Consider the following 20,831-nt stretch of genomic DNA (forward strand, 5'->3'; position numbering starts at 1 on the left):
AGCAGAAATTTTTTTGGTTATCTGGTAGAAAACAGGTCACTCCCTGATACCAACAACAGAACAAATCACAGTTCTATAACTGGTGTGATGTGAAGATGTGCATATTAAGAAGAGTTCAAGAACAATCCTATTTAGTGTGTTTCTGTGATGCATAACTTTATTTAAGTATTTATATACCCTGGGTGTAAGCATTTCTGTTTCCCATTGGAGACAGTCATTCAGCCGCAATGGCCTTTCAGGATCTCTTGAATCAAGTTGGAAGCATGGGGAGATACCAGATCCTTCAGATGGCTTTCCTTCTGATTTGCAATGTCATGGTGACTCCTCATGCTGTTTTGGAGAACTTTACTGCAGCCATCCCTGGTCATCGCTGCTGGGTCCACATCCTTGACAATGACACTGTCTCTGACAGTGAGAACAAAAGCCTGAGCCAAGATGACCTCCTGAGGATCTCCATCCCACTGGACACCAACATGAAGCCAGACAAGTGCCGTCGCTTTGTCCAACCACAGTGGCATCTCCTTCATCTGAATGGCACCTTCTCCAGTGTGACAGAGGCAGACACAGAGCCCTGTGTGGATGGCTGGGTATATGACCAAAGCACGTTCCTCTCCACCACAGTGACTGAGGTAAGTGGCTTCAATAATATCACCCCCTCAGTGAACTCATCGCTACAGTTTGGCAATAGCACAAATAGTATATATTGTTGGAGCTTATTTACTGCCTGATGAATTGCAAGAGTCTTACTCAATAATTTTAACGACTCAAACATAAATAAAGATTTATGTTTCTGATCCTTTTGTTCTAGTAATGAGTGCATGTTAAAAAGTAATACTTAGAAGAAAATTAGACAACAGACCATTTAGCAAAATAACAACAGTAGCTTCTTCCTCAGGACCTATCTCCTTCTAAGTCATGGGATTCTAAGTGGCTTTACATTATCAGGCATGACTTTCTTCCTCTGTAGAGAGCTTCAAATCCAATCAGAAATGGTTGTTTCATATAACAGTCATGTCACTATTGCACCTGTGACCATGCTGTCATGTAGGTTGGTATTGCAGTGTGTAGGGTAAAGTGCTAGGTAAGGCCATTGACTGCTATTCTCTGCCTACAGTCTATATAGCAACATCTACAACTATGAAAAGTAGCCAACAAGGAGAAAGTGTCCAGTTTGGTTTGACAGTGTTTTCTATGTTATACAAAAAGAAAAGTGTGTGGTGTCTTCAGGAATAGGGTCTTAACATTTACTTACTGTACGTATCCATGAGCAATAAATAGTAACAGCCTGTGTACTTTTGGAGAGCTGTGGGACCTACTGAACAGTAACTCCTATAACATTATTTTTTATGCCTGGCACTGGGATGGCTGCTTAACATCCAAGGACTTTTTGGAGTATCATTGTCCAACCAAGTATTTTGCTTTCTTTCAAATTCCTTATTTTAAATTATGTTTTGAAATTAGTTTACTCAACAGTGAATTTTCATAACGTTTTACAGACAACCTTCAGAGAGATGCTGGAGGGAGGGTTGAGAGGGAAGAATGAGTATGATGGAAGTGATGTGATTATATTTTAGTTTAAAATTTTTAAGAGCAATAAAAGAATTTGAAAGATGAAGAAATATCCTCATACATGAACTCACAGAAATAGTGGTTATTTACACAAGACCAGCACAAGATCAGGCCAATCAAAATTCCAGCATAGATTGGAGCAGAACTCAGAAGGCCTCACCCCTAGCTGAAGATCTATTAAGAGTTGATGGTTGCTAGAGGAGGGACTATTACCCTACTTTAGAGGAATGATCAGTACTAGGTTGCCTATGCTCCAGTGCACATACAGGCAACATTAAGCAAAGAGTAGACTATACAAAAAGGACATGAGTTTTGGAAATGTGTGTGTTCAGGAATTTCAGAGGTAGTTGTAGGGGATATAAAGGTTGGATAATATCATAGTGCTTTGTATACATGCATGAAATTTCAAAGAATAAGTTAAATAATAATCAGAAAATATATGTAGAAGACATAATTCTTGTGTGTCTAATTAGTTTAACTGCCCAAGTGTTGTGACAAGCAAGCACTATTCAGATTTTATTTAAAATTTAAAACACATAGGAGGTTGTACAAAGCCACAGTTGTGGCTAAATATGTAGGTCTATGACAGAATGCATCTGCAGCACTTGTGAGGACCAAGATTCAGTACTCAACACTGCAAAATATTCCCAGTAGTTCACATTTTTATAGACTAAAATGTTGGTAATTGCTAGTACACTGCACTCAGGCAAAAATTTATAAAAAAATAAGTTAAACAAAAACAATGATCAGGCTCTAGTTGTGCTGTAATCTGAGAGGAGGCATAGAGGAGGCTATGCATGGATGAATAGGAACTGGTATAAAAAAAATTAAGGTTGATGAATCATTGAATTCTAGGGTAACTGTAGATGAATTTCTAAACAGTCTTATTAAATAAAGAACATGGATCTAAATATATGGGTGAGCAATGAAAGATCAGAGAAACAGAACAAGCCATACCCAACCACACCTTGCCAAATCCTCAGCTGATCTTGTTTCCTCAGACTGAAATCCTCTGAGTCCTCACCCAAATGGATCTCAGCTGAACGTCTGCTAAAATTTAAAAGCTAAAAAGGCTCTAGTTCCTGGTCCTCATAACTTATATACCTTTCTGCTTCCTGCCATCACTTCTTGGGATTAAAGGCATGTGCCACTATGCCTGGCTGTTTCCAGTGCGGCTTTGAACTCACAGAGATCCATTTGGATCTCTGCCTCTGGAATGCAAGGATTAAAGGTGTGTCCACCACTGCCTGAACCTATGTTGAATATGATGACTGTTCTGTCTCTGACCCTCAGATAAGTTTTTCTTGGTGCACAATATATCAACCACAGGCCACATTTGAGAACTTCTTAGCACAGGTTACAAGTAACTACTATAACCTATATAACTACGGAAAGACTACTGGGAGCAGATTTATTAAAGCTATAACTGGATAGGAAATGATGAAAAGGGAAGGTGATGGGTTCAGTGGAATGGGAAGCTCATGTTGAATAATTTGGAACAAATTACAGTGACAGGCTGTCATGCTGATTTCCTTCTCTTCCAGTGGGACCTGGTGTGTGGATCTCAGCTACTGGGTTCAGTGGCTAAATTCATATTCATGATTGGAATTTTGGTAGGAGGTTTCCTAGGTGGCAATTTATCAGACAGGTGAGTGTCTGTGCTATAAATTTCTCTCTATATGTGAGTATTTTCATCATCTGCAACTCATACACTCAGGAAACAGTAACTGCAGATTATGTTCTTCTGGGTGTGCCTTTGACACTAGACATCACAAAACACGGTCAGACATTTCAGTTGGCGTTTAAAAGTCTGTGTGTTTTATTGACATAGAACTAACATCCTATTAAACATGGAAGAGGTCAAAAAGATTAAGAGACAAAGAAAAACATGGTTTAGAAAAATGAGAAAAGTCAACCTCAGGGATTATACAAATGCTTCCTGTGTCTTCTTTTTAACAACTGCATTACTTTGTCTTTTCCTCAGGTTTGGGAGGAAGTTAACCCTCACATGTGCTTTACTGAAAATGGCCATCACTGGGACCTGTGCAGCTCTGGCTCCCACCTTCTTCATCTACTGCTTACTTCACTTCCTGAAAGGGATTTGTATCTCAATCATATACCCGAATACTGTGATGCTCAGTAAGTCAAAGCTTTTGATGGACATTGTTCAAGCTTTTGTTGATGTGGATGTTTCTCAGACCATTAGTAGAAACCAAGATACATTTTTCTTTCCTTTCAGTGATAGAATGGACAAGCCCTAAATTCAAAGCCCTGGTGACAACCTTGACAGTATGTGCTTCCAGTTTTGGAAGAATAGTAATGACAGGCCTGGCATTTGCATTTCGAAACTGGCACCACCTCCAGCTGGTAATGTCTGTGCCAATATTTTTCTGCATTATACCTGCAAGGTATGAGCTTTCTTTCCTCCTCTATGTTTTGCAATCCTGAGATGACCATGTCCATTAAATCAGGATATAAGAAATGCATTTGTCACTGTCTCTGTAAGCTCATATATGTGTCAGTCCTGTTGTGTCCGGAAGACAATGTTTCATTGTATCATTGCTCCTCTGGGTGATATGATTAGGGGAAAAATTATTCATGGGTTCTTAATTTAGGGAACAGACATATAATGAATAAATATTCTCTGTAGCCTAACAGGAAATTTGGAAATTATCGGGAGAAACATCTTTCACGTTCCAGTTCTATGACCTCCATTAAAACCTGTATCCTGATGAGGGAGACAGATCAATGTGACTCCAGGTCTTCATTTTAGGAGTGCAGATGCTCTGCATGGCTGAATCATTTCCTGTTGTCCTAGGCAATGTTCCTCATGATATCAGATTATACATTTTGTTAAAACTGAGTAACCAATAGGTATTCGATTTTAACACAACTATTCAAGAATAAATTTAGTATAGAAAATGAATTCTTGAGAATTTATGAACAATATCTTCTTGAGTAGGTGGCTGTCAGAGTCAGCAAGATGGCTGATTGTGACCAACAAACCCCAGAAGGGCTTACAGGAACTTAGAAAAGTTGCATGCAAGAATGGAGTGAAGAATTCTGGAGATGCCCTAACCATGGAGGTGAGCATAATGCAAGCTTGTTATCACATAAAGGAAACACAAGCTTGACATGTGTATGAGTTAGTGCCCAGGAAACAATGTGCCATCATTAAATCATTCAAAGAGGACTTTGTAAAACAAAATCCTTCATTGATGATTTCTTTCACTTTTAAACTTTTTATTAGCACATATAATTTATACATAATGCATTAAGACTGAAATTTTATATGTGCATATATTGCATTGATTTATTTATACCCCCTCATTATTATCAAACCTAATGATTCTCATATACTTCTTAACTAGTCCTATTTCTACCTTCTTTTTATATCTTCTTATATCTTCTTTTTTGTGATCTAATTTGTCCACTTTAGGTCATTTACAGAAATATTTTGTGGATCTACCTACAGGAACATGGGCATCTTAGATGTGGGTACATAACTGAAGAAATGTCTATTTATTCATCAGCAATCATTAGCTGCCAATGTATCCTCAGGAGGGAGTATGGCTTTATGAGGCCCTATGCACTAACAATGACTAACTACATGCAGGTTGTGAAATGGAGATGGGGCTCATGAGCACTTCTCTCAATAATTTTAGCATTCAGACATGCCCCTTGGGGACCTGCCCAGTATCCTGACAACATCATCTTATATAAAGTCCTCTTTAAGAGAAAACCCCTACTCATCTTCTCTCTCTTCCTCCCTTTCTCCTGACAGAAAAGGCACACACACCTCTATCTCTCTCTCTCTTTGTGTCTGTCTCTGTCTCTCCATCCTCTCTTCTCTTTCTCCCTCCCTCTCACTCACTTTCTTTACCCTCTCTTTCAATCTCTCTCTCTTTTTCTCTCTTTCCCTCTCTTCCCTTCTACCTTTCCCCAAAAAAACATTCCATGTGGGTGTTGTGTCTCCATGGTGTTAGGGACTTTCTGCCATGCCCCCTTGGCTGCTGCCGGCCATGTCTGCATGGCATATCTCCCTCACCTGCCATGGAGCACATTGGCTCAAACCCACCAAAGCCTCTCTCCTGCCATTTTACAAAAAATATACCATGTACCCCCACAGATGGTATATTTACTGGCATAACATTAGCAAGTCTTATGAAGTTAATCATAGCTGATGAAAGTTCAAGATTCCAATGCATGTCTGTAAGATGGAATCACACATTTTCCATCACTTCTTCTACACATTTCCTCTCCCTTTTCCATGATGTTTCTGTAACCTGCAAGGGGGTGATAGAGACATTTCCCTTGGAGATAAACACTGAATAGTCACTTACTTTGACAATTGTGAGTCTTCAATGACTTCTACTCACTACATACAAAATCTTCATTAAGGCTGACAGAAGCACTGACCTGTGGACATGAACAAAGATATTTAAAAACTACTTAATTTTTTAGTGCTAAAAAGATTCCATTATGAGCCACAGATGCCAGACATGGACCTTCAGTATTAAATGTTTTCATTTCTGAGTTTCAGTCCTGTATAGATATAGTCATTTGTTATTATATCCCAACTCTTCTCTTTTGAAATAGGAACATTTATTTTGTTCTCTTGAATACTAGAGGTAAATCACCTGGTTTATTATATAAAAGTTTGAATTACAAAGGGAAATTATTGTTGACATATTTTATTGATTTTCAAAATAAATAAGTATTTCACATGGCACTGAGAAAAAAACAAGCTCCCTTGCATCTCATGTGAACCTTGGACTTTGGACTTTTAAATGATTTGTATTTCTCCATAGACTAATTCCTATCAGAACATGGAGATAAGACTTGGAAAGTTATGGCTGGAATTTATTTGGGAGCTAGATGGCGAGCCTCCCAGGAAAGAATAAAAACAACAATATCCAGTAGATTTAGACCTGGTATTCTGTGAGTGCCCAGTACGCTCCAAAACACTCATCATTTTGGGAAAACTAAACAGTTCTTGATGCTCTTGCTGAAGGTTGTGAGAACCACCATGAGGGAAGAGCTGGAGGAAACACAAACAAAACCTTCTCTGTGTGACTTATTCCGCACCCCCAACTTGCGAAAGCGTGTGCTTCTCCTGTGCCTTTTGAGGTAGGCTTCATACACTGACTCTTAAAATGGTAGAGGGATGAATTTTCCCAACCACAGAGTTGAAGATAAAAATGAGGGATTTTTATATCTGGTGGTATTCTAGAGGTTTGGGTTATAGAAGCACAGAACTAACTATAGAGTGAGGGGTATGTTGTTTACAACACCCTGGCAGGGTTGTCAATGCAGAATCATGATGAATCTTCAGTCATGTTCCAGACTTCTCTGCATTTGCCATTTGTCATTCTCCATTTAAAAGGAAATAAAATTTCTAATGTAAATTACTCAAGTATATACATTTCAATAACAGATACAAATGTAGTTATAATATCCTCACTTGGGGAAAGCCCAGTTAAGGACCCAGTGCCCTTGCAAATGAAAAATTAGTTTTCTCCAAATGGAGTCTCACCAGGGAAACAAACCACTCTTAAGGGTAGTTCCTATTCCCAACAGTACATAGCCAGCACAAAAAAAGACACAATGGTATCTTTGGAGGGTTTTTTGTTTCATATTGTTGTGTCAGGGCATTTTTCTAATCTTGCACATCATTTGTGTACACATTATGGCTTCCCGTGTTTTATAGGATCCTGTGTGTGTGAGAACATGTGTGTCTCTGCATCTGTATGTGTTTCTGTGCTTTACTCTTTTGCTCATTTGTTCTATCTGTTCGTTTGTCCTAATCAGAACTTTTATTGTTTTATCTCACCTTAGATTATTATGATTATTATAATCATAGAATTTTTAGGATTCCTGAGATGCCTGTGTGCTTTCTAAAAAGAGACAGAAAGGGTGTGGACCCACATGGAAGGGAAAGTGAGGAAGAACTGGGACGGGTGTGGGAGGAGAATTTAATCAAAATATGTTATATTAAATTATACCTGTTTTTAATGAAAAGAATCCATGAAGCTAGAAATGGTCAGGATGTGCAAGAGGGCTATGGAGAAATTGTGAGGAAGAATTAGGGAAGAACATCATCAAAATACATTGTACATATTTGAAAAATGATTAAGAAAATATTTTTAAAATTAAAAAAGTTATAACCTTCACTAAGATAAAGTTAGAGGGAAAAATGCTAAAAAGCTGATTGGATCTATTATACATTCAACAAACACTCTGCCTCTCATTAAAAATCCAACAGTAATATATCCTGTCAGGATACAATGATTTTATGATGATTATTACATTATCACTCAAGTAAATATAAATAGGTCAAAATACAGATAGGCCATCATACTTTAGCAACTAAAACCATCTTCTTGGGATAATCATATTCTTGCCTTTGGATGTCAACTCTAAGTAGTATGATGTGACTCTCCTCTTTGTTCTTTCAGATTTACAACAGCAATTCCTATGTTAGGCTTCAACATCCATCTCCAACACCTAAAAAGTAATGTCTTCCTAATGCAGTGTCTCTCGGCTGTAATGTCCATCCCAGCCTGTGTTGCTGCAATGTTTTTACTGAACTACTTTGGCCGTAGAATAAGTCAACTATTACTCTGTTTGCTGTTTGGAATCACCATCCTGGCTACAGTGCTTGTTCCTGAAGGTGAATAAAGTTGGTGGTTAGAGGGGGAAAATACCCAGTCCCTTTCATCAGTGTTTTTCAGGTCCTACTTATGAGAAAAAAATACATCCAGAGACTTTTCTGTAAGCAGACATTTAGTAATTTCCTCCATTCAGACACTGAGAGAAAAACCAAAACCAGTAAGTTGGGTTTAAATATGTGAAAGTCCAGTACATTCGAGAAGTATCTGGAACATTGGAGCCATTTATTCTCACATTTCTACAGGTCAGTAATAGATCATTTACTCATTGTTCAAGTACATTTTTAATTAAAATGTAATTACATCATTTTCTGCTTTATTGTCCTCTCCCCAATCCCTCGGAAGTATCTGCCCCCCCTCATTCGTTCTCAATGACATTTTCATAGCAGTCATGTAGGTTTCAGTTCTTATGATTCTGACCCAAATGATCATAATGTACTGTCACATCCTCTGTCCCACTGGGTCTCGTTGCTTCAACTTCAGTGACAAGGTGTTTCCCAAACTGTATGAGTGTAGTCATGACTCTCGGGACACTGCAAGTTCAAAGCTGATTTGCAGAGTTGTATCAAGATAATGAGGATTGCTTGTGTTGAAGTACAAAACAAGTGCAAGGAAGTCAGAGTGGTCTAGGCAGCAGGACAGCCAGACTGAACCTGTGGTGTCATGTGGATGTGGGCAAGGAGCACAGTTCCCAGGCAGTCCTGAAGGTGTGCTGAAGCTCGGGACTGTGGTATGTTTTAAAAATCTGCACAACTCCTGGATGTCAGCAGCAACTCCCTTATTCTTGAATCTTGAAACACCATGTCAAATGAAACTGATTCCAGCTTGCCCACGTCTCTCCTTCCATGACACCCTTCTACCATACTAAAATATAAAATGAGTATCTCATGTGAATAATTGGAGTCAGCCAAAATGCAAGTGCCATGAGATATACAACTTCTATTCTTCTAATTTTTATTATGTTTTTATAGCATTTATTTTCTTTCTGACATTCATGCAGGTGTAGATAGAATGTACTATGTCAGGTTCACCTTCCATCATTCTTATCCATGGTACATTCCTCCTGAATATTCAAATGAGTACACAGTCCTCTGTAATTTTCCTTGACAGCCCTACATTCTGTTGGAAGGACAGTGAGATGCTGGGTAGAAAACATGAAAGTTAATGTGAACCTCCTTGATTCATCAAGCTCTCTACTTCTGAAATGTGTCAGAGAGATACCAGGTGTAGGAATACAGTGAACCAGTGTTGATTCTCCATAAACCAGTACATGCAGCTAGGTCACCTTTCTTAAATTATTACCCTCTGAGAATTTTTACTCTCTGCAGGTTCTACACTCTGTATTCCTCACTAACAAGTGGAACGTGAATTCCTTCACATCAGAATGACCACTGTCCCTGCTTTTCCTCTCCACAGAAATGCAGACCCTGCGTGCAGTTTTGATAACACTGACGGGAACAAATTCTGTTGTGATTACTAGCAGTAATATTTTACACTCAAATGAGCTACTCCCCACCGTGATCAGGTACATGACTTGGTGTAAACACCTGGGTAGTTATCAACAGCAATCAATACTAGTGATTACAGGAGTGACCAAGGTTGCTCAGAAGTTTGCTTTTTACAAAATAGATTAAGTCCAGCTGTGAACCAGCTGTATTCACTAATAAAGACCTCATTTGAATATTTGGAGCTACCCAAAACATAAGTCCTGTCAGAAATAAGACTTTGGTGAAATAAAGCATTAAAAATTAGGTTTTCATGACATTTATTTTGTTTTAGCAATTTCATGCAGATATGGACTGTACTGTGGTTGTGTTCACCCTCTATCACACTTACCTATGTGCCGTGCCTGCTGAATTATTTCTCAGCTGATGCCACATCTACCTTCACACATGCACACATGCACTCGAACATCCCTGACTGTGCTCATTTACATGTCTTTAGTGGGTGTGAGTAATGGATCTGGTCATCACATTTTCACAAATACTTTTTCATCTCCTTGTTCCCTCTTCTGCAAGACCTTCTTCCTGCCGGTAGAACCCATTGTCCTTGTCATTTCAGTTCAATGTACGTTACCAATCTCTCCCCTCTTTCATCATTTTAACATTTTATTAAAAATCTTTGCAAAAAAAGAACATCACACATAAAAATTAGCCAAATCCAAAATATATGCATTTCAATGAACTTCTATCCAGTTGGAATAACAATTCTGTTATTCATAGGTTTGGTCTTTTCATGGTGTCCCAAATTTCTTGGACATTTTGGGTCATGAGTTTGTTGGTTTTAGTGTTTTCTTTGACTGATGGATCTATTTCTTCTACCGTATCTTCAACTCCAGAGATCCTGTCTTCCATCTCTTGCATTCTGTTGGTTATACTTGCATCTGAAGGTCCTGTTTGTTTACTCAGATTTTCTATTTCCAGCATTCCTTCTGCTAGTGTGTTCTTCAGTTTTTCTATTTCCCTCTTCAGGTCTTGGACTGTTTCCCTTGCTTTTTCATGATTTTCTTTCACGGACTTATTGTTTTCTTCTGCTTTAATTGTCCTTTCCTCTAATTTTTTTATAGTGTTCTTCCCATTTTTTGTTTGTCTGTTCCTCCACTTTATTTTTGATTTCTTCTATATAGGGCTCTAGCCTCTTCATGATGTTATTTATAAGGTTGTTTTCTTCTTCTTCTTCTCCTTCTTCTTCTCCTTCTCCTTCTCCTTCTCCTTCTCCTTCTCCTTCTCCTTCTCCTTCTCCTTCTCCTTCTCCTTCTCCTTCTCCTTCTCCTTCTCCTTCTTCTTCTTCTTCTTCTTCTTCTTCTTCTTCTTCTTCTTCTTCTCCTTCTTCTTCCATTCCATGATGTTCAGGTCTAGCTGTTGGAGAAGGGCTAGGTTCTGGTGATGCTGTATTGCTCTTTATTTTGTTTTATGTACTTCTGCCTTTATGTCTACCCATCTCTTCTTGGGTTCGTTCTTAGTCTTAACAGTGTACTTGGTCCAGACAGAGCTGACAGATTTAGGGAGCCTCTCTCTGGTCCAGATGGAAGCTCTGGGCTGGATGGGAGCTCTGGTCCAGATGAGAATGCTAGCCAGATAGGAGCTGGGGGGCTGGACTCTGAGTCTCAGGAAGTCCCTGGGGTCTCCTTATCTTGTCCAGATGGAAGCTCCTCTTGTCCAGATGGGAGTTCTGGGGCAGATGGGAGCTGGGGGCTCTCTGGTCCTGGTGGAAGTTCCGGGGCAGGATGGAATGCTGGACTCTAGTCTCTAAGTCTCCAGAAGTGGCTGGGGTCTCTAGCAGATGGGTGTGGGGGCAAGGCGTTGAGGTTGTAGTGTCCACCGGAGGGTTTCTCTGGTCCAGATGGGATTTCCAGGGTGGATGGGAGCTGGGGGCTGGTCTCTGAGTCTCAGGAAGTGGCTGGGGTCTCGGGCAAATGGGTGTGGGGACAGAGTGTGGAGACTGCAGGGTCTGCCTGTGGTCTTGGAAAAGGGGAGCCTTCCCACAGGGCCCACAGATTGGCCAGAAACTGGGGCCAAGTTGGGCATGTCCTCCCAGGATGGTGCCCAGGGGTAGGACCCAGGGGCGGTTGCCTCTCTGACTATAACCCCAGGCACTCACCTGTGGTCCAGATGGAAGTTCTGGGGCAGATGGGAGTGGGGGCTGGTTTGTAAGTGTAGCTGGTAAAGATTTTCTTCAAAGCTGCAGCAGTCTCTTTTGCTATACGGAAATTTTATTTTCACTTAGTCTCATATGTTGGTAACAGGATTTGATTCTGTGCCATTGGTGTTCTATTGGTGTTTGGAAAGTTAGCTTGCCTCAGTATCTTAAATGGTCTCCATTATGTTTGTTCTAGACATTTCAGATTTTAGGTTTTAAGGTAGAGGTGTTTATTCAATTTTGAAATGATTTTTGCACAAAGCGAAAGAATCAATTTTTATTCTTCTGCTGGTAGTTGGTCAGTACCAATGGGTGAATAGGTCATCTTTTTCCCAGTGTTTATTTCTTCCTCCCTTGTCAAAACTCACTTTGCTTTTTTAGCATAGTTTTGACATTTTATTTCCAAGTCCTCTATTCTTTGCCACTGATCCTCTCTGTCTGCTTTTATGTGAGTCCCAAGCAGTCTTTTCACTATAGCTCGGTAGTGTAATTTGAGACTGCGTATTGGAATACCCCCAGCACTGTTCTTACTCTTGGGGTTCCTCTCACTAATCACAGCCTCTGTGGATCCATATGAATTCTTGTATGGATTTTTCTAAACATGTGAAATATAACACTAGAATTTTGATAGGTATTATATTTATTCTGTAAATTAATTTTAGTAGTATAGCCATTTCCACAATATTAATTCTGTTAACTCAGGAATGTGGAATGTCTTCCAATCATCTAGCTTCTTTTATTTCCTTCATACCTTTAATTTTCATTCTTTCACATCTTTGGTTAGATATATTCCTAAATCCTTTTGGGGGGAATTATTTTGAATGGGATGTATTTCCTAGTTTCTTTCACTGGGAGTAGACTGATGGTATAAATAAAGGATACTGACTTCTTATAATGATTTCTGTTCTGCAACATCACTAATTATTTAGTAGGTTAAAGAGTTTTCTGGGAGAGTCTTTTAAGATCTTTTGTCAGGGTCTGTCAGAGTGCAGCTCTAACCTGTCAAAGGGTTCTTGGGGGAAGGAGAGGAGAATGAGGAAGTATTAGATAGAAAGATAAGAAATGATAAGAAAGACAGAGACACAGGATAGCTTCGTGAAGGCCCGGGGTCAATACCCAGTCACTTTGAGATTTATTCCAATGGGCTTTTTAATACAATGCCAAGGAGCAAGGCAAAAGACATTCCCCTTTCAAGATCAAACCACAATGTACAGCCAAGTACAGACCCTTCAGAACACCTGGTAACCACACCTGTGGAGAGGTGTCAAGAAGGGAGGACGATGGGTGAGACTATAATGAAGACAGAAAGCTGGCATCAGGAGGTCTACATTGGCTGATGCCTCATGACAGCAAGTTGAATGAAAAGGTACAGCATCCAAAGTACTGTTTGCAGGGGGACATGGGACAGAGTCATCAGAAAGCTAACACATGATGGGATAAAGTTAACCAGAACCTAATCAAGAAATGTTGTGAAAAGAGATCACAGAATATCTCAACTATGTTACAGACCAATTACAAAGAAGCCTTGGGACTAATAAGACCCAGCTGCAGACAGGACCCTGCCAAGTCTGCCCCTGGGCAATGACACAGAATTACCATTCCATTTGTTCTTTCATCAAGGCAGTTAAGAAAGGCTTGGACAGGCCTGGATCCCAACAATTGATATTTATTTTCTTCCTCCAATATTGATTTTGAGGGTTTGTTGAGTTGCTATGTTGGAAATGGTTGTTTCTTTCCCAAATGTACTTTATTTATCTGTGCTTTTGATTAAGTGTATGCATGCATGTATTCACATGAAGAAAGCTGCCTCTCATCTTCCTCCTTGCAGATCATTAACTAAGAACTTTCTGCAGTGTTCACCTGGTTGTCAGGCATCACTGTAATTTGTATCTGTCTTGAAATGCCCTCATTTCTCTATTAGTTTTTAAAGATAAATTTACTGACTGTCATGTATTTGCCTCACACTTGTTTATATTCAAATCTTGGAATATTTCATTTGATGCTCTTCTGACTTGTATGGTTGCTGGGGAAAGTCTGGGGTAATTCTGCACTGGGTCTTTGAGTGTGAGTGGAGGCCTTTCTCTTGCTGCTTTCAGGATTCCTTCTTTACTTGTGTTTTGACATCCTTGTAGATGTAACCAACTTGTTAAATAAGAAACACAGAGCCAAATACACAGTTAATAGCCAAGAGGTCAGAGCAAGAGCTGAGAGCTGAAAACCTTACCCTTTACTGCTGCTGCTGTCTTTCCTCTCCGCAAGAGGCCCACTTCCTGTGTCCTGTCTTTTTTATAGACTTTCTGTTCTGCCTTCTCATTGGTTGTAAACCCAGCCACATAACCTCCTTGTCACTGCCTGTCTGTACAGACCTCCAGGTCTTCTATGGTTGGTATTGAGATTAAAGGCGTGTGTCTGCCATGCTGGCTATATCCTTGAACACACAGGGATCCGCCTAGCTCTGCCTCCCAAGTGCTGGGATTAAAGGCGTGCACCACTACCATCCAGCTTCTGCTATAGCTTGCTCTGACCCCAGGGCAACTTTATTAACTTACAAATAAAATCACATTTCAGTACAAATAAAATATCACCATACATCCTGACTCTAATATATCATGGAGTATTTCCTCTCTTATTTTGTCTGTTAGGAGTTCTATACACGTCTTGAATTTGGATGTCTGCCTTCTGTACATTTGGGGAGTTTCTGCTATAATTTACTTAATGGTCTGTCTATTCCATTTCATTTTTCTTTTTCTTCTTCAATACCATGAATTCTTGGGCTTGGCCTCTTGGACATGTCCCAGATCCCATTGGGATATGCTGTTCTTGTGCTTCTTATAGGAGGAATGTCTACATGGCATTCAGCTATGAGGACTGGTGAAACATGATGATATTGAATGAGTTGAGGAAGTTGTCATGGTTGTGTGCCAAGGTTCAAGGGTGGGACTAGATACCAAGCACCAAAGTGACCAGCTGGAATCAAAACCTTGGCCTTTTAGATTCTATGAACCTGCTGGAGGCAAGAAACCAAACTTAAGAAGTGAAATCTGTCTGCTATCAGAGGGATGGGGTTGGCACCACAGGCCAAAGTAAACTATGGCATTACAGAAATATAGACTCTTGGTCCTGCAAAGACCTTTATATAGACTTTTAACACTGGAAACTTCAGGACTCTGCACACATAATGGCCTCAGAGATGATAAAAACCAAAGTTCCAGTTTCTCAAGGGATGCTGGGAACACTGGAGACAACTCTGCACTGAACTCTGAGAGCACTGGGCTGGAGACCAGGTTACAGGGTCCTCTGTAATCTTGCAATAATGGGAAACCTGAGTGCCTTGTGCTCTCTGGTCCTGTTGTAACTGGAGGTTTGATCACCTGGTGATCTATTATCTCTCAGAAACTTAAGGTTGGTTACCTAGAGCTCAGTCTTCCTGAGAAACTGGAAACCAGGACACCTGCTCCTCTCTGGTCCTACACCTAATCACTTCTCCTTTAGTAATTTTTTCTGCCTCCTTCTTGTTGACATTCCTAGTTTCACACCCTATACCCATAACTCCCACCACATACACACACAAACAAACACACACTTCCATAAAAGCTAAAATGTTAGATCTGCATGTAAGAGAACACATGTGGTATTATCTTTCTGAGCACATTATAAATGACTTTTAATTTGACCTAACAAAATTACTATCAAATAAAACAGATATTTCCAAAGCAAGTAACAAAAATTTTACAGTTAAAATATTCTGCACATTGAATCATGGTTAATGTAATCACAAATACATTGAGTTCCAGTTTGCTAGATTTTTTTCTGAATTATGTTTCATTTTCCAAGGGCAAGAGCATTAGGATTCACTGGTAGTGCTGGTAATGTTGGGGCAGCCATGGCTCCCATTTTAATGACCCTCACGATGTACTCTGCCTCATTACCTTGGATCATTTATGGAGTCATCTCCATCCTTAGTGGCTTGGTTCCTCTTCTCCTTCCTGAAACCAAGAATAAGCCTCTGCCTGACTCCATCCAAGATGTGGAAAATGAGTGAGTAACACCTCTACCTCCCATTTAAGGGGACTTGTTTGTCAATGGTCAATGATGTGGAAAGCAAAATAGCATTCAGACCATCTCTCTTCCAAGCAATCAGACATTTAGGCTTTTTCCCATGTGGTCATAGAGTTTGGTATAGAAGTTTATTCTGTATCCCTTCATAAGGTAGATGTAAATGGAGTTGGATTTCTCTAGACACAAAGACCAGCTCTACTAGGATGTGCTAGGAGATTTATTGATAAATAGGCAAATTTATGTCTTCTGCCCACTCTGCCTTTATGTAAACCATATAAAGCATATGTGTTAATGTGGTGCATGTATGAGGTTTATATGTATACAGAAGCCAGAGAAGGTCATTAGATGCTTGAATCATACTTTTCCCATTCTGAGGATTCCATCAATGAACCAGGAGCTGGTATGGAGACCAAAGAGTACCACAATAGTACAATTAGAGGCATTTGTGTCCATGCCCAGCTTTGTACACAAGTTCCTAGGATTTGAACTCAGGATCTGCTTCTTTTGCAGAAAATACTCAATGCACTGAGCTTACCCATTAATTCAACCATGAAACAGATGTTCTTGCCTATATTTCACAAGTATGCACAAATACAAATGGCATTTCATCCTTAAGAATCAGAATCATCTGTCAGCCCAGTGAGTGCTGGCAAGCTGTCTGAAACTGACAGTTTCTGGAGGCTTAGGGGTCTGCCATGATCACTGAATAACTTAGAGGAAATAGAACAAGACACAGTTGACAGTGAACTTTTGCTGTGAGATTCAGATCATCTTGATTTCATTAAGTATGAATAGTTCACAACAGAAAGAATGACAAAGTCAATAATGAGATTAAACTAAAAAGAATGAGGAGGATTTTTAAATATTGGTATATTTCCTGTGATATTTTTCCTTCAAACCTCCTTGGAGAATGCTATGACCACCAAGGGAGTAAGTATCAAAGCTGACTCCTAGAGGTTACTAGGGAGGAGTTGGTTTTTATTTCCCCAGATTTACTTAAATTCTTTGGTAGGAATCTTAGACTTTACAAAAGCTGATGGGTGAAGGATGAGATTGCTCTTAGGAATCAGGATATGCCTTTATTCTCTGTGTCCTTTCATCTTTGTTTACATGTTGATGGTATTTGTTGTGTGTATTCTAGGCAGAAAGGTTCAAGGCATACAAATGAGGAAGGTGCCATCATCAAAGTGACACCGTTTTAAGGAACTCTGAGAACTGGCCCCTGGTCAAATAGCAGGATAAAGAAAATGTCACTCAGAATATGCTATCCCAGGAGCATTCCTAGCTATTAGCAAATTTTTCAATAAATCCTGATACAAATATGGATTGTATTTTATACTACTTTTCTAAATTACTATATATAAAACACCTATAATCATTCACAGTAAAAATATGGAGATGACACAAAAGTGCCTGCCCTCGTCCCACACACTGGGGCAGCAGATGCCACTACAGTGAACAAATGTGTGATGGAGGCGTGGGAAAGACTTGTGGTAGAGATGGAGAGAAAGAGAAGTACAGCAGTTCATGTGCTGTGGATAGAGATAGAGGTTCAAAGGCTGTGAGGAACAGACAGATATGAGGAGCCTTTGCTGCCACTTGAAGCCATGTTGATGTCCTGGGTCCCTGCTGTTACTGCGGCCATCATGGAGTGGGCTTTACTGCCACCTGAGGCCATGGGGATGTCTGGGCCAGGGCTGTCGAAAAGGCCATGTGTAGCATCAATCTTAAAAGTTCTTATTGGTAATATCAAACACAAGGCCAGATATTTGGGGTGAATACTGGAAGATCAGAGAAGCAAAACAAGCCACAGCTACCTCACCTTGCCAGTTCTTCAGCTGATCCTGTTTCCTCAGACTGGAAGCCTCTGAGTCCTCATCCAAATGGATCTCAGCTGAACTGCTGCTCAAAAGCCTGAAAGCTTAACCTGCTCTAGTTCCTGGTCCTCATGCCTTAAACACCTTTCTGCTTTCTGCCATCACTTCCTGGGATTAAAGACTCACTTTTGGGATTAAAGACTCACTTTTGGGATTAAAGGTATGTGTCACCATGCCTGACTGTTTCCAACCTGGCCTTGAACTCACAGAGATCCAGACAGATTTCTGCCTCTGGAAAGCTAGGATTAAATGTGGGAGTGCCACCATTTTCTAGCCTCTATATCTAGTGGCTTTCTGTTCTCTCAACCCAGATAAGTTTATTAGGGTGCACAATATTTTAGGGAACACAATACCACCACAGCTATGTCCATAACCCTGTCACAGCTGGGGTCTGTGTGGATGTCCATGGCCCATGTTGCCACCAAGAACCACTCAGATATCTGTGGTCTGGACTGTTGCTTGATGCCATTCAGATGTCTGGAAGCCCTACTGTAACAAGGGGCCAAATTGATCTGAGTGTCCTGTGCTGCCTCCTGTGGTCATGATAATATCCTAGTCCAGGCTGCTGCTGAGGGCTACATCTGGGTCCAAGGACTTACTGTAACCTGAGTCTGTGTTGATGTCCATGATCTGAGTTACCACCAAAGGTCATACAGTACTCTATGGTCTGTGCTGCCACCTGAAGCCATGGATACATACAAGACCAGCTACTACAGAGCACCATGTTTTGGTCTGTGGCCCTACAGTTGCTGGGAGTCTATGTTGATAACTGAGGCCTGGGTTGCCATCAGGGATCATTTGGATGACTGTTGTCTAGTCTGCCATGAGGATGTCTGGGCCTGGGGTACAACTGAAGGCCATTGGTCCATGGTCCCACTTTAGCCAGAGTCTGTGTTGATGTCCATGGCATGTGTTACCACCAAAGGCTGAGTGGACATACACTATTCCATGGTCTTTGCTGCCCACCTGAAGCCATGTTGATGTCCCTGTACCATGCTTCTCTGACTCCAAACTTCACTGGATGCAAGAGGATATGGTTTGAGACCTTACCAGCTGCATTACCCAGGAGAACTGGCCCCACCTTTTGCCTGGTCAGTGTGGGGGAGCTGGCCCTGATGGCATGAGTGTGGGAGAGCTAGGCCCAACCCTTGTAGGCCCTTTGGTGTCTTAGGCTTGGAAGAGATGCCACCAATGTCAGGTAGGAGAACTGGTCCTTAGAGTGGGAGAATGCCCCCACCCCTTGCCAGATGCAGCACTCAGGAGACCAGGCCCTACTCCTCACCTGGGCAGCACTGTAGAACTGGACTTGGTGGCATAGGTACCAGTGAGCCAGCTCTGAGTGTGTGAATTTGGGAGAGCTGACCTTGCCTCTCACCTGGGCAGTGTGGGAAACTTGGCCTGAAAGGCATGAGGGCTAGGGAGCTAGCCCTGCTGTTTGGGAGCTGTAGCATGCCAGAGAGCAAGCCTCTAGAGCATGAATGTATTTTGTCTTATCAATAAAAACCAGGAGTCAAATATCAGGGTAATAACCTAAAAGATCAGAGAAGCAAAGGAGCGGCCACCAGTGACTTCTTCCCTCCTCAGACCCTCTGAACAAATGGGGAAAAGATCCTGTCTTCACCTACCTTGCATTCCTGTGTCCATCCCCAACTGTGCTGAAATTAAAGGCCTGAGCCTCCCAAGTGCTGTGATCAAAGGGATGAGCCTCCCAAGTGCTGGGATTAAAGGCATGCATGTCTACCACCCACCTTGATGGTTAACTAGTTATTAGCTCCAACCTCTGATCTTCAGACAAGCTTTATTTGTCAGAACACAAACAAAATACCATACAACAAGCCCCACACCTTACCAGGGCAGCACAGTAGAGCTGGCCATGGTGCCATGGGCACAGGATAGCCAGCCTGAGGGTGTGAGAGTGGGAGAGATCGCACTGCCTCTTGCTGGCTGTGGCACTCAGGGAAGCTGGTCCTCACCCTTACTGGGCAATGATGGAGAGCTGGCTCTGATTATGTAGGTGAGAGAAAGATAGCCCTGATAGCGTGGGAGAGCTGGTCCCACCACTTTATAGCTACCACAGGCAGTAGAGATGACCACACTCCTCACCTGGGCAAAGTGGGAGAACTGGCCCTGGTGCTTGTGTGCAGGAGTGCAGATGGACTGACCAACTCAGCTACCACCCAGGCCCAGATCCAGAGCATTAAGCTGGCCCACTCTAACATTTACCCCATCTAAGAACTGCCAGAGCATGTGAAGGGACCAGCCCAGAGTCTCCATGACACAGGGCAACAACAGGATATCTGAGAGGAATCCTCATAAGAATACAATATTGATAGTGTAGTAGAAGCCAGAGGCCTCAAACGACTCCAAAACATTGCAATGAACATTTCCAAGCAAAGCTTCTTGGGCAAATAGTATACTCTGTTACACACTGAGACACACTGCAGCTTCCAGAGAGTTTTTTGTTTGTCTGTCTGTTTCTTTGTTTTCTTTTGGGAGTTGTAAGAGTGGAAGGCAGAAATGGGGGGATGGGGAGATGAGTGAAATTGGGGTGCAAGATTTGAAATTCACAAAGAATCAATGACCTAGTCTGGCAGATGGCCAAACACCCTAACGGTCATGCTGGAACTCTCATCCAATAAATGATGGAAGTGGATGCAGAAATCCTCAGCCAGGCCTCAGGTGGAGCTCCAGGAGTCCAATTGTCAAGAAAGAGGAGGGACTGTAAGAGTGTGAATTGTTGAGACCAAGATTGGAAAAGCACAGAGACAAATAGCAAAATGAATGGAAGCACATGAATTATGAATCAAAGGCTATAGAGCCCCCAGCTGGATTGGGCCCTCTGCATGAGTGAGACAATTGAATAGCTTGAACTGTTTGGGAGGCACCCAGGCTGTGGGAATGGGACCTGTCCTTAGTGCATGAGCTGGCTATTTGGAACCTTGGGCTTACACAGGGACACTTTGCTCAGCCTGGATGGAGGGGACTGGACCTACCTGTACTGAATACACCAGGTTTA

General features: G+C 41.2%; 1 protein-coding gene across 1 annotated transcript; it reads left to right on the forward strand.

Moving 5' to 3' along the window:
- Window positions 1–227: 227 nt before the first annotated feature.
- On the forward strand, window positions 228–17,140 carry LOC118572676 (solute carrier family 22 member 19-like). The gene is made up of 10 exons (XM_036172460.1): window positions 228–629; window positions 3,114–3,217; window positions 3,554–3,708; window positions 3,809–3,977; window positions 4,532–4,655; window positions 6,584–6,699; window positions 8,028–8,242; window positions 9,657–9,765; window positions 15,714–15,917; window positions 17,080–17,140. Exons 1-10 carry the CDS (start codon window positions 228–230, stop codon window positions 17,138–17,140), a joined length of 1,659 nt encoding a protein of 552 aa, XP_036028353.1.
- The last annotated feature ends 3,691 nt before the right edge of the window (window positions 17,141–20,831 follow it).

The sequence above is a fragment of the Onychomys torridus genome, chromosome 1, assembly GCF_903995425.1.
Source record: "Onychomys torridus chromosome 1, mOncTor1.1, whole genome shotgun sequence".
Taxonomy (NCBI): Eukaryota; Metazoa; Chordata; class Mammalia; order Rodentia; family Cricetidae; genus Onychomys; species Onychomys torridus.

Bases quoted from the DNA above. Each gene is read 5' to 3' on its own strand.
- LOC118572676 (XM_036172460.1), top strand. From the start codon at position 228: ATGGCCTTTCAGGATCTCTTGAATCAAGTTGGAAGCATGGGGAGATAC. The intron at 3,978-4,531 runs GTATGAGCTTTC...CTTCTTGAGTAG, and splicing joins TTCTGCATTATACCTGCAAG to GTGGCTGTCAGAGTCAGCAA. The intron at 8,243-9,656 runs GTGAATAAAGTT...TCCTCTCCACAG, and splicing joins TACAGTGCTTGTTCCTGAAG to AAATGCAGACCCTGCGTGCA.